The 12,890-nt window shown below is 41.5% G+C and overlaps 1 protein-coding gene across 3 annotated transcripts in view; it reads right to left on the minus strand.

Annotated features, from left to right (window-relative positions):
• LOC117547126 (protein bicaudal D homolog 1-like) overlaps positions 1-12,890 on the minus strand; it is a 37,889-nt gene that overhangs the window by 12,243 nt on the left and 12,756 nt on the right. For 2 of the 3 annotated variants that reach the window (XM_034217636.1, XM_034217633.1), the window contains exons 2-5: positions 5,375-5,587; positions 4,990-5,145; positions 4,275-4,579; positions 3,699-3,870 (exon numbers count right to left, since the gene is read on the minus strand). In XM_034217636.1, coding sequence (XP_034073527.1) covers positions 3,699-3,870; positions 4,275-4,579; positions 4,990-5,145; positions 5,375-5,587 — 846 coding nt within the window. The remainder of the gene's footprint in view (positions 1-3,698; positions 3,871-4,274; positions 4,580-4,989; positions 5,146-5,374; positions 5,588-12,890) is intronic. The other variant, XM_034217635.1, reaches the window with a different exon arrangement.

Here is a 12,890-nt window from a genome sequence, read left to right on the forward strand (position 1 = left end):
TATCATCGGCGTATAAATGAAACCGTGCTGGGTTTATCCCATTTCCTAGTTCATTTATAAAGATGGAGAATAAGACAGGGGCCAAAATAGAACCTTGTGGAACACCTTTGTTTACAGTAAGAGCAGCTGAGGTATAATCTTCTACTGAGACACACTGAGTTCTTTCAGATAGATAGTTTTTAAACCAGCTCAAAGCCATTTTGCCAAGACCTATGCAGCCAAGCCTCTGCAGTAGCAATGCACAGAATCAAAAGCTTTAGACAGATCAACAAACAATGCTGCACAGTGTTTTTTCTTGTCTAGTGCTTCAATTATGTCATTTGAGACTAGCATAGCCGCTGAAGTAGTACTATGGCCTGATCTGAAGCCTGACTGAGACTCGTTAAGAATATTATGGTCAGTTAGAAACTTTTTCAGTTGTTCGTTTACAAGAGATTCAAAGACTTTGGCCATTACAGACAGTCTGGAAATAGGGCGATAATAATAACTTCCAGGAGCTAGGCAATTCACCAGCACAAAGACTGAGATTCAAAATAGAGGTTATGGGTTCTGCAATCAGACCTGCAGCAACTTTGAAGAAGAACGGCTCTATCTTGTCTGGGCCTGAAGATTTCTTTACATCTAGGCTCATTAAAGCTTTGTGAACCTGAGAGGTCAAGATGGGGGCAAAGGTGAACAGTTGATCAGGGTCAAGTGGCGGAGGACCTGGCTCTCCTTCTGCAGCAATCATCCCTGAGTTGCTAGAATCAAAGATTGAGCCAGCAGAAATAAAATAATTATTAAAGCTGTCTGCAATATCCATTTTGCCCTTGATTTCACTCTGATTTACCCTTAAGAGATCAGGAAGGCTGTTTGGAGTGATAGAACCTGAGGAGGATTTAACAAGTTTCCAAAACTTTGCAGGGTTATTCAAATTGTCATGTATTGCATTAAGATAGTAGGCACATTTAGAGTCTTTAATCAGCTTAGTGCATTTGTTTCTTAATGTCCTATACAGATTCCAATCTAATGGAATATTCGATTTCTTTGCTTTAGCCCAGGCAGTGTCTCTCTGTCGAATGAGAGAGGATATAGAATCATTAAACCAGGGGTTGTCTTTACCGCTTATCCTAGATGTCCTAAAAGGAGCATGCTTGTCACATATAGCCAAGAAGGTGGATTTAAAATAATTCCATGCTAACTCAACATCGGTCATAAGTGAAACAATGTGTAAATCACTATTAAAAACATCATGTAGAAACGCCTGCTCATCGAAATGTTTGAATCGCCTCTTGTGAATGAAACGTGGCTTTCCTTTAGGGATCTTACAGGTTCTCACACAAGCAATTGCGCAGTGGTCGCTTATATCATTACAAAACGTGCCTACTGCGGAGAAACGGTGAGGTGCGTTTGTAAGAATAACATCAATCAAAGTGGACTTCTCTAAATCTTTTTGGTTTAACCGAGTTGGCGAGTTAACTAGTTGCACCAAACAGAGACAGTCACAAGTGTCCTTGAAAGAGTTTTGTAAATCCGTTTGCCAGTCCCAGTTTAGGTCTCCGAGTAAAACCATCTCGGATTTAGTCCAGTTATGGAGAAGATTGGAGAGTATATTCGTGGCTTCGCTTGAGGCAGCGGGCAGGCGGTAGCATCCGACCACTATAATGTCTGAACCACTTGGGAGCGATAGTTTAATTACAGAGAGTTCAAAGCATTTTGGTTTTGTTAGGGATTCGATGCAGGTGCAGTCTAAATGGTTTTTAACATAAATCGCAACCCCGCCCCCTTTTCCCACACGGTCTGTTCTAAAGACATTGTAATCTTTTATATTTATCATATCATTTGTAATCGACTTTTTGAGCCACGTCTCAGAAAGGACAATGATATCAGAGTCAGTCGAATCGGCCCATATTCTGATGGAGTCCATCTTATTAATCATGCTGCGAACATTAAGGTGAAAAAGACGTAATCCGTCTTTCGTTCTAAACTCCTCTGGCGTTTGCAGCTGAGACAGTTCTGGGCCTGGATTCGGTTTCACGTTACCCGTTCTTTATTGTACAGTAGGTTGGAATAACAGAATGTTCGCACTGACTTCCCCACTGACTGTTCCCGATCTATCACAATAATAAAAGGGATAAATCTGGTCCTGAGTCTGTATCAAATATCTGCTGATGTGAGCAGTTTATAGGAAGATGAAAGGAGAACATAGATAATGTGCTTTCTGATGTGTTGTATCGCTGACATGAAAGTTAGTTTCAGTTCAATGTAGCCAGAGCTGCTGAGGCTAACAAGTCTTTAAAACATGTCTTAAATGGGCCCTATCATGCTCTTTGGGGTTCCCCTTTCCTGTAGTGCGTTATATAGGTTTTTGTGCATGTAAATGATCTGTAAAGGCTCAAATCCAGTTGGGTGAGTTTCTCTCCAACACACTCCCCACCCCCAAACTTTGGTTGCAGTATATCTTAATCCAATTTAAGCATCCTCCGACATTGACATTGACATACATACAAAGGCTTCCGCTCGAACACATCACTTTCTCCCTTTAGAAACTGAGCACTTTCACAACCACACCTTAACAGGAACGCACACTGAACCATTAAAGGAAATAGTTCCATCAGTTTAAAAGAAGCAATGCTGTAGCACAACAGTGGATTCAGTAACATTTAAAAAAGCAGCCCCGACAGCAGAAGCAGCGATGAAACCCACCCATCTACAGGAGAGTGGTCGATAGTGTAGTGTGTCAGCTAAGATATAAATAAGCTCTGACTGCAGCCTATCAGCAAAGCAGCAGGGAGCAGGAATGGATGGGGTTACACCTACAGGAACTAAAGCAGATGCACACACGCGTGGATGACTGTGTACACACAAAATAAGTCTTTGTAGCGATTTGAGCATGCTCCGAATTATTGTTTTTCTGGTAGTGTATAAGGAAAAGGTGTAAGGAAAGGACGCCAATGAATGTGTGACTGTGTGTAAGACAAAGGGTTAATGAGAGACAGAGTTCTTAACACAGTGGGGTTACTGCATGTCATGTGGTTTTTTACAGTAAATTATTCAACAGCTTTGGCTTTCTAAAGATGAGTTGGTTGCCAGATAATTAACCCAGCAGCAGACACTAATACAAATAAAAAATAAAACTCTCACATTGTTTCACATCACAACAAAAAGGTTCCACTAATTAATCATAAGGCATGATGTTTTATGGAGCCAACACATGCCAAACATTTACAGGAATAGTTTAACATTTTCAGAAAAAGGATATTTTTTCTTCTCTGCCCCTTGTCAGAAAACATCAAACTGGCATCCAGAAACCAGGGATCTCTCATTCGACAAACGAGTCATTTCATCGTGCTTCCCTTATCTGAGGAGCATCCCTGAAATCAGGTCTTCCTTTCTTGATAGGTCGTTTCAGGCAGGGGGGGAAGGTGTGGGAGAGAATTCCTTCTGGAGGGATTTTTGCCTTTCCAGGCCATTTACATGCACACAAACCTTTATAACGCACTACAGGAAAGGGAACACCCCATAAAGCACAATAGGGCCTCTTTAAAAGTTGTTGAATTTGAGATTGCTGGCTGTTCCTAAATCCCTGCTCAAGGTGAAAAATAGTTTACAGTCCGGGCTCTTTCATACTGTGCTTGTGCTCTTATTTGGAAATGGTCACAATGCTGACTTCCTTCTAATACATGATAGCACATGATTGAATCACAGAGCAGACTCACCGTCACCAGCTGCTGCTTGAGCTTCTGAATCTCTGTCATGTTCATCTCGTTGAAGAGGTCCGACGTCACCCCACCCTCAGATTTCCAACCCGAGACCCGGCAGTCTCCATTAGCTCTGGGCACCGACCCTGCTGTTCCCGCTGCGGTCCCACCCTGGAGGTGGCCATTACACCTAAGAAATCAGAGCACCACTTAAAAATGTGGGAGATTCACTTAGCTTTCCATAAGACAATATAGAGAATGAGACAGATGTATGACCGGAACAATAAAGAGTGCAGGCCAACACCTTCTGGAATAATGCCACTATCACAAATAACTATGACTAGAATCATTCATTAAACCAGCATATTTGTGCAGTGTTTTACACACACTGAAATAAATAGTTGTTTACTGTATGCCCTACCATATAACAGGCCTTACTTCCTATTACATATTTGGAAAGCCATTCTCATTATCTATTAATTCTCCAAAGCATATTAGAAAAATAGAAGGAATTTGTCACACAGGTTTAACTATTAGCAGGTCTTGTGATCCAACGTAAATGTGAAATGTTCTTCCATGTAAGTTAATATCCACCTCGTTGGATCTTCTGCGTTTGGGGAGAGCATAGTCGTCGGGGTGGCGGTTCCACTGGGCGGGGCGGAGCTGAACGTGAGGTGGGCACTTCCTGTGTAGGCCACATCACACATGCTGAGGTGGTGTACCAGCTCCCTGCGCAGGTGCTTCTTCTGCTCACGCTCGCTCTTCAGAGACTCCAGGGACTCCTCCAGCTGAGCGTCTGACATGTCCTTCAAACGCAGCGCATCCTGCAACTGGCTGTTTAGGATCTCCGTCTCCTCCTCCAGGACCTTAATCTCATGCTTCAGACCTTCATACTCCACCTAAACCAGGGGTAAAGCAACAGAAAGATAGGATTACATCGAAAGAAAGGCAAGATGTGCTGTATCACTTTGTGGGGTAGTAAAGGTGCCTCGTTGAGCTTCCCTCATATGTCAATAATATCAGTAATCGGAAAAAAGTACTAAAACATTTCTACTCCATTTGAAACAGACCAGTGAGCTGTTTATAGACACGCTTAAATAAAATGAGATCCAAATGAGAGAACAATATTGTGCTCACCAAAATCTGTGTAATATGTTTAGAATATACTATAAATCCCCACAAAACTAACGATAGAATCATTCACAAAGTCTTGGTTTGAATGATTGATCTACTTGGTTTCCTATGATTCGATCAGGCTTCAGTTGCAGGGTTCAATTTGCATGTGGATGTGTGTGTGAACCATCTGTACCTGATTCTGTTTGAGTGTCGACACCAGTTTCTGCAGCGTAATGTTCTCCTCCTCCAGCTCGGTGTAGTCCTGGAGCAGCCGTGCCTCTCGAAACTTGTACTCCCTGATCTCCTCTCGCATCCGGCTGCGCTGAAGCTCCAACATGTCATTGCTCTGCTGAGACAGGTCAGGGAAACATTGATGGAGCTGCATGCTGTTTATGACACATACACAGGAATACAGTCAGCTTAACGTGAGTGCCACTTAACCATTTGAGTATAGTATTGGAAAAATGTCATAAAATCCTAGTTCAGAAAATGTTGGCCTCTAAATTTCAACCCTATTGTACTTCAAGGAACCCTACTTAGACCGTGTGATATATGTAACCCTTGTAGATGTACAGTACCTCCCTCAGCTCCTGCAGCAGTGTGCTCAGGTGTTCGTTGTCAGCCAGAACGTTAGAGGAGGTGGCCCGGCTTTTCGTCAGAGCCGACTGGAGCTCCAGGAGGCGGCCCATGTAGTAAGCCTCCTTGCTGGCAGACTCCTGCAGCAACGTCTCCTCGTTGGTCTCCCCATCTTCTGCCACCCTACGCTGGGTAGAGTAGGCCTGGCCAAACGCCTGCGACATGACGGCAGAGATAAAGACATGGACATGATAAGACTCCTCACAGTATGGTATTAGTTCTGATGGTTTTATGTAGCTTAATCCTTTATGGTACAGGCTCTTGTTTTCAACATAGCCAAGGAAAAGATTGAAAACATCTATCACAAGCAAATGTATAAGGCATCTGATATAAGTATGTGTGGTGCAATGCAACATTGGATCAATAAGCAATTTACGCCATAAACATAGTGTCTGATGAGGTTAATGTATGATATTTTAAAGATATCCTTAAGTTTTAAAGCACCTCTCCTGAGCACACATATTAATAGAATCACCAACTTGGAGTATTGGCAGAGATCATAGCTTCAGATTTATAAGAGCCATCGTCATGATCACTGAGCTGTAACACTGAACACTGAAAGGAGGGGACCCAAGCTAGCCTGAACTTAAAGCTTAGAGAGAAAGAGGGAAGACTATGAATGGAAATCACTCTCTCCCCCTTTAAACCCTTCATCATGTTATGTGTTGGAGAAAAGTGCAATCAATGTGGAATTTTGTTTATATGCTTACTACAGGAATGACTGTGCATAGTCTAAATCTGTCCTTTTGCTTGCATTTTCCCAAAGGGGTAAGAGTGTAAGTACAGTTTAACAGTCACCTGGGAGCTGAACACCTTGGGCTGTTCTCTGTGTCGGTGCTCACGGTGCCAGTGATGCGTTTAACAGTGCACACATCTTGGTGGAGTGTGTTTACTTAAAAGATGAATGAGCCTCAGCTAATAAAATGCACACACACACACAATAAAGTCTCAAACAAAAAATGCTCATATGCAACTGGGAATATTTGGTTCAAAGTTCAAGAACATTTTTGACAGGTGAATGGGTGTGCTGCTGACACTAGGGACATATATTTGTAAGAACATAACCTGCATCTTTTCCTGAGTTTCTACGCACTAAAGCAATTCTGTTTGATGGCGGGTCGCATTCTCCCTTAGACTAATAGAAAAACCAAGAAATATTTACTGCATCACACCAGAGAGCATTAAGCATTTTTAGAGGCAATTCAACAACCTAAACTAGCTATAGCGGAAGAACCGGTGCACCTGTGGTAACTCTACCCAAAGAGGCCCTTTGAGAGAGAAGTGAATGAAGGCCTGGTTATCTATTCCTTAGACCTAAGATGGGGGGTTCTATTTATTTTGGATACATACAGATGATTTTTTTGTTTGGAGTAATGTTAGCCATGCTACTAGCGATAGCCATGCTACTAGCGGTAGCCATTGAATTGAATTGATGTATTTAAAACAAGGGACAGTGTACATTAATCAACATATTAAAAACATGTAAAAGTACTCAAATTAGCCAAAAGGCTAGTTTTCATCGATAGTCCCTTTGCCAGATGGTGAAAGACATCCTAAAAGCAATAATAAAAATACCACAACATTGTTATACCATTGTACATTTACAATAGATGACATCACTGAATACAGATAAGAGCAAGTCATGATAATAAATAAAACATTTACAATACGCACTCATACACACACCTACACCCACACAGTGCTGACACTGTTGGTTTTCAATGAGCCACTTTTTAATACTGTGCTTGAATGTGTAGTAGGATGAGGATTCTCTTATTGGTTGTGGTATTGAATTCCATTGATGCGATGCGTGGAATGAAAAGACAGCCTGGCTGAATGCACTTTTCCTAAATGGGATGGTGCAGTCTCCCCTTAGCCATGTTGCTAACAATATATGTACAAGTAGATATATTTACTTCTTAAATGAAATTGAATGGAACAAAAGCAGTGCATCCTGTGTGTTGTTTGTAGCTTCAGGTGTCGGGTGACCATATATTCTAGTTTAGAGGATGAATCCTACTGACTTTGGTGCCTCCGCTACCTTATGCTTGGTGCTAATTAACACATTTTAGCATGCTAATAGGCTAATCTAAAGTGTTGAACATTGCAGTGTCATTTCGAGCATGTTAGCATGGAAGCACAAAGCAATATTGTAAAAGCTACAAAGCGAAATTGCCCACACATTCACCAGCTCTAGGCTAAACCATAGTTTGAATGTGCCTCCTGTTCCAACCCAGTCTCACGGCATTTCGTGTTATAGTCACAAAATCAATCTATTGATTTGTGTTCAACTTCACCGACACGATTTCCCCATTTTTTCCGTGTCACACAGAACGATTTTAAAAGCAATGTAAATAATAACAAATTAGAAGGAAAAAAAGATTTAAAAAAATACAGATTTCAGTATTCTGAGGCTCTGCCCCATTTATTTTCCTCGCGGATGGCAAAATAAGTCCGACATTTTACAATTTAAAATAAAAACAATAATCGTGGCTTGATATTGAGTAAGAAAATGTTTTTATGAACCACACAGCTTCCGGTCTTCCAAGACCCGACCGGACAAAAAGACGTGGTGCAGGCACGAAACATACTACCAATTGAAATACATTGCTTTTAAAATCGTTCTGTGTGACACGCAAAAAAGGGGGAAATCGTGTTGGTGAACACGAATCAATAGATTAATTACACAAAATGCCTTGAGACTGGGTTGCCTGTTCACATTGGAGACTGTTGAGTCTAAGGACAGTGGGAAGGGGGTTGGAATAAAGCTTAGTTATCAGATATTTTACATATTGAAGGTCAAAATTGTGCTTGCATGGTACAGGAGCTAAAATGATCTTGTGTTATACCAAGTATAAAAACACACGCACACACATTTGTAATCTAGTACAAGAGCACTGGTGGATTGATTGGAGAATGTCAAAAGGGGACCATTTTTGACCCACGACCCCACACATTGATCTCCAGCCCTCATATAGGTCAAGAGTAAAATGAGCCAAGTTATCTCATCTCATGAAAAGTTGGAGGTGATTGCTAGGAGCTTTGAAATGTCTAGCAACAATATGTTAATCTGCCGCTCTTTTCTACTGGAACAGTGTCCTACTGAGCTGACACAGTGACTTACTGCCAACTCTGACTTCATCGTGTCTCAGACTGAAAGAGACAAGGACAGGGGCAGAGAAGCAGAAGTGCAGACTAGCCCAGAAAACACTGGCCTCACGGGACAGAAATTAGCGACAACAGTGTTGAAAGGGAGTAATCTTATTCATTCACGTAAATAACAAAAAACACTTTATTTGTTCCCTTTCCCACACCTTTATCACACTCTATTTCTCCTCCTTTCACACCACCTTTTGTTCTCTTTATCTCCGCCTGTGTCTTCCGTCTCTCTGTCAGCATACTAATACAGTCGGGCTAAAATTGTTACCATAAAACTGTCCCTGGGTGACTGACGCTGTGGGAGCGGCTCAAAGTGGGTTTATGATTCATCAACTAATGGAAGCTTGGATCTTTGGTTTTAAAACAGAATATTCACCTGCAAATGGTGCAACATCTATTATTGTCTTTTGTCAAACACAATACCATGCTCAAGAACATTTAAACCATCTGTTGGACAAATAATTTGATACTTCTTTGGTTCCGGTAATGTTCATTTGCTCAAATATATACCAATGGTGATACCAAGATGTAGATCCCCATTAGAGTTGTGTAATTTGACACACAGTTAGAATTTCGCAATCTATCCTCCTGATTTTTCATTCTCACTCCTGCTCTCTCCCCATTTCCTTCCTTATGTTCTTGTTCACACAAAGTACATGATGTCATCATGCTGCAGACAGACTTCAGTGGCAAACAAAGGTGAAGCTCAGACAAACAAACACAGATCTCCATATCAGTGGAAAGATAGGACAGTGTGTGTGTGTGTGTGTGTGTGTGTGTGTGTGTGTGTGTGTGTGTGTGTGTGTGTGTGTGTGTGTGTGTGTGTGTGTGTGTGGCCTAGCATTACCATCCTTGTGGGGACCTACATCTGTTTACACAGTCACGTGTGGGGACTGGTTTCCCTTATGGGGACAACATGGAGGTCCCCATAAGGAGAATCATTACTTTTAGGGTGAAGACTTGGTAAGGGTTAGGGTTAGGGTTAGGCATGTGTTGGTTATGGTTAATGTTAGGATAAGTCTCCAGGAAATGCATGTAAGTCAATGTAATGTCCCCTGAAGTGATGTATATGTGTGTGTGTGTGTGTGTGTGTGTGTGTGTGTGTGTGTGTGTGTGTGTGTGTGTGTGTTTGAGATCCCTTCTGTATGAGTAAATGCAGAAAGGCTGCCAATGTTGTGAATCAAGGTCAGTTCACTGCCAATGATACTGCATAAATGTAAAACAACACAGAAACATTATTATTTAAAGCCTTTCCCTTCCTGCAGGGTGCCTGATTTACAAAATCAGACAGCAGTCATTACCTGACCTCTCCAATCTCTTTTTGTAGAATCCAAATCACCTTCTCTGTATTTATCTTTGGATATAATATCTATAAATGTCACCTTGGCTGTGTGGTGAGCAGACATCAATACTGAGGCTTATCACTCAAAATACTTGAGCTATGGGTTATCATTTTCATTTTAGAAATATGCTGCACTCTTGTCTTGTTGTTTCCTTTACTCCTACTGACATTTGAGACGAGGGATCCCGAGAGTGCTAAAATGCTATCTCATATCCGGGTTTAGGACTCATTCCTGCACCACTCCTTTGAAGATGCATTGAAAGGAATATGAACATTTCACAATTCTTAGGTTCATATGAAGAACCCTAGAAGCTGACAGCTATGTGTATTTCCTAAATGTGCTGTATAGACCATTATTTCCATAAATCAGATATTATATAAAGATGTTTATATAATAAAGTAATCCTTATGGGAAGGGTAAGACAACAAAAATAATAGACAAACTGCTCCATCCATCTATCTCTTCTTTCCCTGGCCTCCTGAGTTGTTCTGCACAGCTGCCCGACAATCTCTCCTTTCCTCCCTTCACATGCGTTTAAATTCAGGAATTAGAAAGGGTGAAGAGAACGAGACAGCTTGTGAGGGAGAACAGAAGGGATGGAGGGAGTAAAAGGAGAGGGAGAGGGGGATGGGAGCAGACGGGGAGGAGGGATAATCTCATTTGATAGTGGCTCGTACCACTCCCTTGGCACAGGTTCTTTGTTTTACTGTCATCCTGCTTTTTTCCCTCGCTCTATTGTTCACAACACCACAACCCCTTCTATGATGACCTTATCAGTTTCCACTTAAACATCAAAGTCATACAACTCAGATGTTCTAAAATTCCTGATTTCCGACATTTGACGCTAATATGGAAGTGAAGACAGATTATCCAAATGTCATTGATTAAAGGTTGTCACGATATTCATGTTATGTCACGTTTTTATGTCTAGGTTTGGGTGTTTTGCTGTTCTCCCTGTCATGTTTTCCTCCTGGTTTATTGTCTGGTCCTTTTCCCTGTGTTTTCCTCCTGTCGTTAGCAGCGACGTGCAGTCAGGGGAGGCAGGGGAGGCAGAGCCTCACCTGTCATACTCCAATGTAACGGAAAAACATCTAAAGAAACACTAAATAGTAATAATAATAAAATGTCTCCACTGTTCTGTGTTGTAAGTGTGATTTCTGTATGATTCCAATCGCTTTTTATAGTCAAAATCAGCTAATTTGTCGAGCTCCGCTACAACTACGGGTGATGAGAAGTTAGGCAGGGACGAGCTCTGCCTCTCGTAAGCCCACAGTAACTTGCTGGAGCACGGGCACTAATTTGACGCGGGCACTTATTTTGTGAGCGCGCTCAAGCCAGTTACTGTGGGGTAAGGTGAGGCACAGGTGAGCTCTGCCTCACCTCAGAATGCGTCACCCCACAGAAACTGTCTGGAAAGCGGGCCCTAAGCGCATGCCTGTTACCATCTCACTGTATGTCACCAATGTAATGTTTGTAGATCCCTTTATTACATTTATCCTCGCCATTCATAGTCTCTAAATAACTTATTTCACATATATGATATTTAGGCTCGCTGGTCTCATCATACAACGGCAATGAAAAAAGCACCAGGGGAGGCAGCCATAACCTCTGCCGCACTGAAGGGGGCGCAAATGAGCCCAGAGGTCCTTGTTGCTACTGTTATTCTACGCAGAGACGGTAGACGCGAACAACAAACTAGACTTTTGAAACTAGAGGAAGATAAGGAGGACTTTTACAAAAAAGTAATAGAGATTGTTGTCCAGAAGGATAGCATGGACTTCATCTTCAAGTCAAGGTAAGACCACAATTGTAATGAAAATGGGATCTTACTAAGAAAGAGCAATCCAATATTTAGATTTTGGGTATCCTTTTGTTGAACGGTCTGTTTAGAATGAAGTGAAGCATCAGACTAAAAAAGCTTTTGTAACCGAATATTTCGATTAAGGTCAAATTTAAAAGAAAGAGTCAGTGCCTCACCAGCCATGAACCTCACCACACGTCACTGGTCGTTAGTTTCCCTGGTGTGTCTAATTGTCTGATTGTGTTCACCTGTGGCCCTTGTGTTTCTCCTCCCCTGCCCGGCTGTTTCTCGTCTTGTGATTACCCCTCCCTGTATTTAGTCTTGTCTCTTCCTGTGTTCGGTGTCGGTTCATTGTTTTGTCTTTCCTGTCTCCCTCCATGTTCGTCACGGTCAGTTTTGTTTGTTAATGCTACCTTGTGCTACTTGTGTTTTTTCGTGCCATGTTTATCAGCTTTTAAATAAAGCTCGTTTTTGTTTCTAGACCTTTTACCTTTTTATAGTCTGCATTTGGGTCCTACCTTTTCCGCAAACCGTAACAAAGGTATTCAATTACAGCCGCAACAACTAGTCTATTAGTCTGTCAACAATCAGTTAGTAGACGGATCATGACTCAGCTGCTACTTTGAGAATCAATTCATTGTTTTTGAAAACTGGTTTCAACCTTCAATATTTCACCTTTGTTTACTCTTCCAAATAAATGTGTCCAACCTGTCTGATAATATGACTGCTTCTGTTTCTAGGCCCTTGTCAGAGTTTTCTGTACTGATATAGCTGCATTTCCAGATCTCAATAATGACTAGAAGAACACTCTAATTTTAACATATAAGAATGATGACTCAAACTACAAAAAGTTGTAGTAAAAGAGACTTCTCTTTCACAAGAATAAGTGTTCAACTGCACATCCAAGATCATCTAATGGACTCAGAGATGTCACTAACTAATCAACCAATCAATTAAACCTTATTTAGTGGGAATGCTGATACAGCATTCCCACTATGCTACGCACAACATTCTTTATTATTCCGCCGGGTTATTTTGCACCTCTTCTCCCACATCGCAGAAACTCCGTTGAAACATCAAAATGTTCAGCTCGGTCGGGAATCAATTACTTTTCTCATTCATAACTTTCATAATTCCAGAGATACATCCCATAAT

Source organism: Gymnodraco acuticeps, unplaced genomic scaffold, assembly GCF_902827175.1.
Source record: "Gymnodraco acuticeps unplaced genomic scaffold, fGymAcu1.1, whole genome shotgun sequence".
NCBI classification, from domain to species: domain Eukaryota; kingdom Metazoa; phylum Chordata; class Actinopteri; order Perciformes; family Bathydraconidae; genus Gymnodraco; species Gymnodraco acuticeps.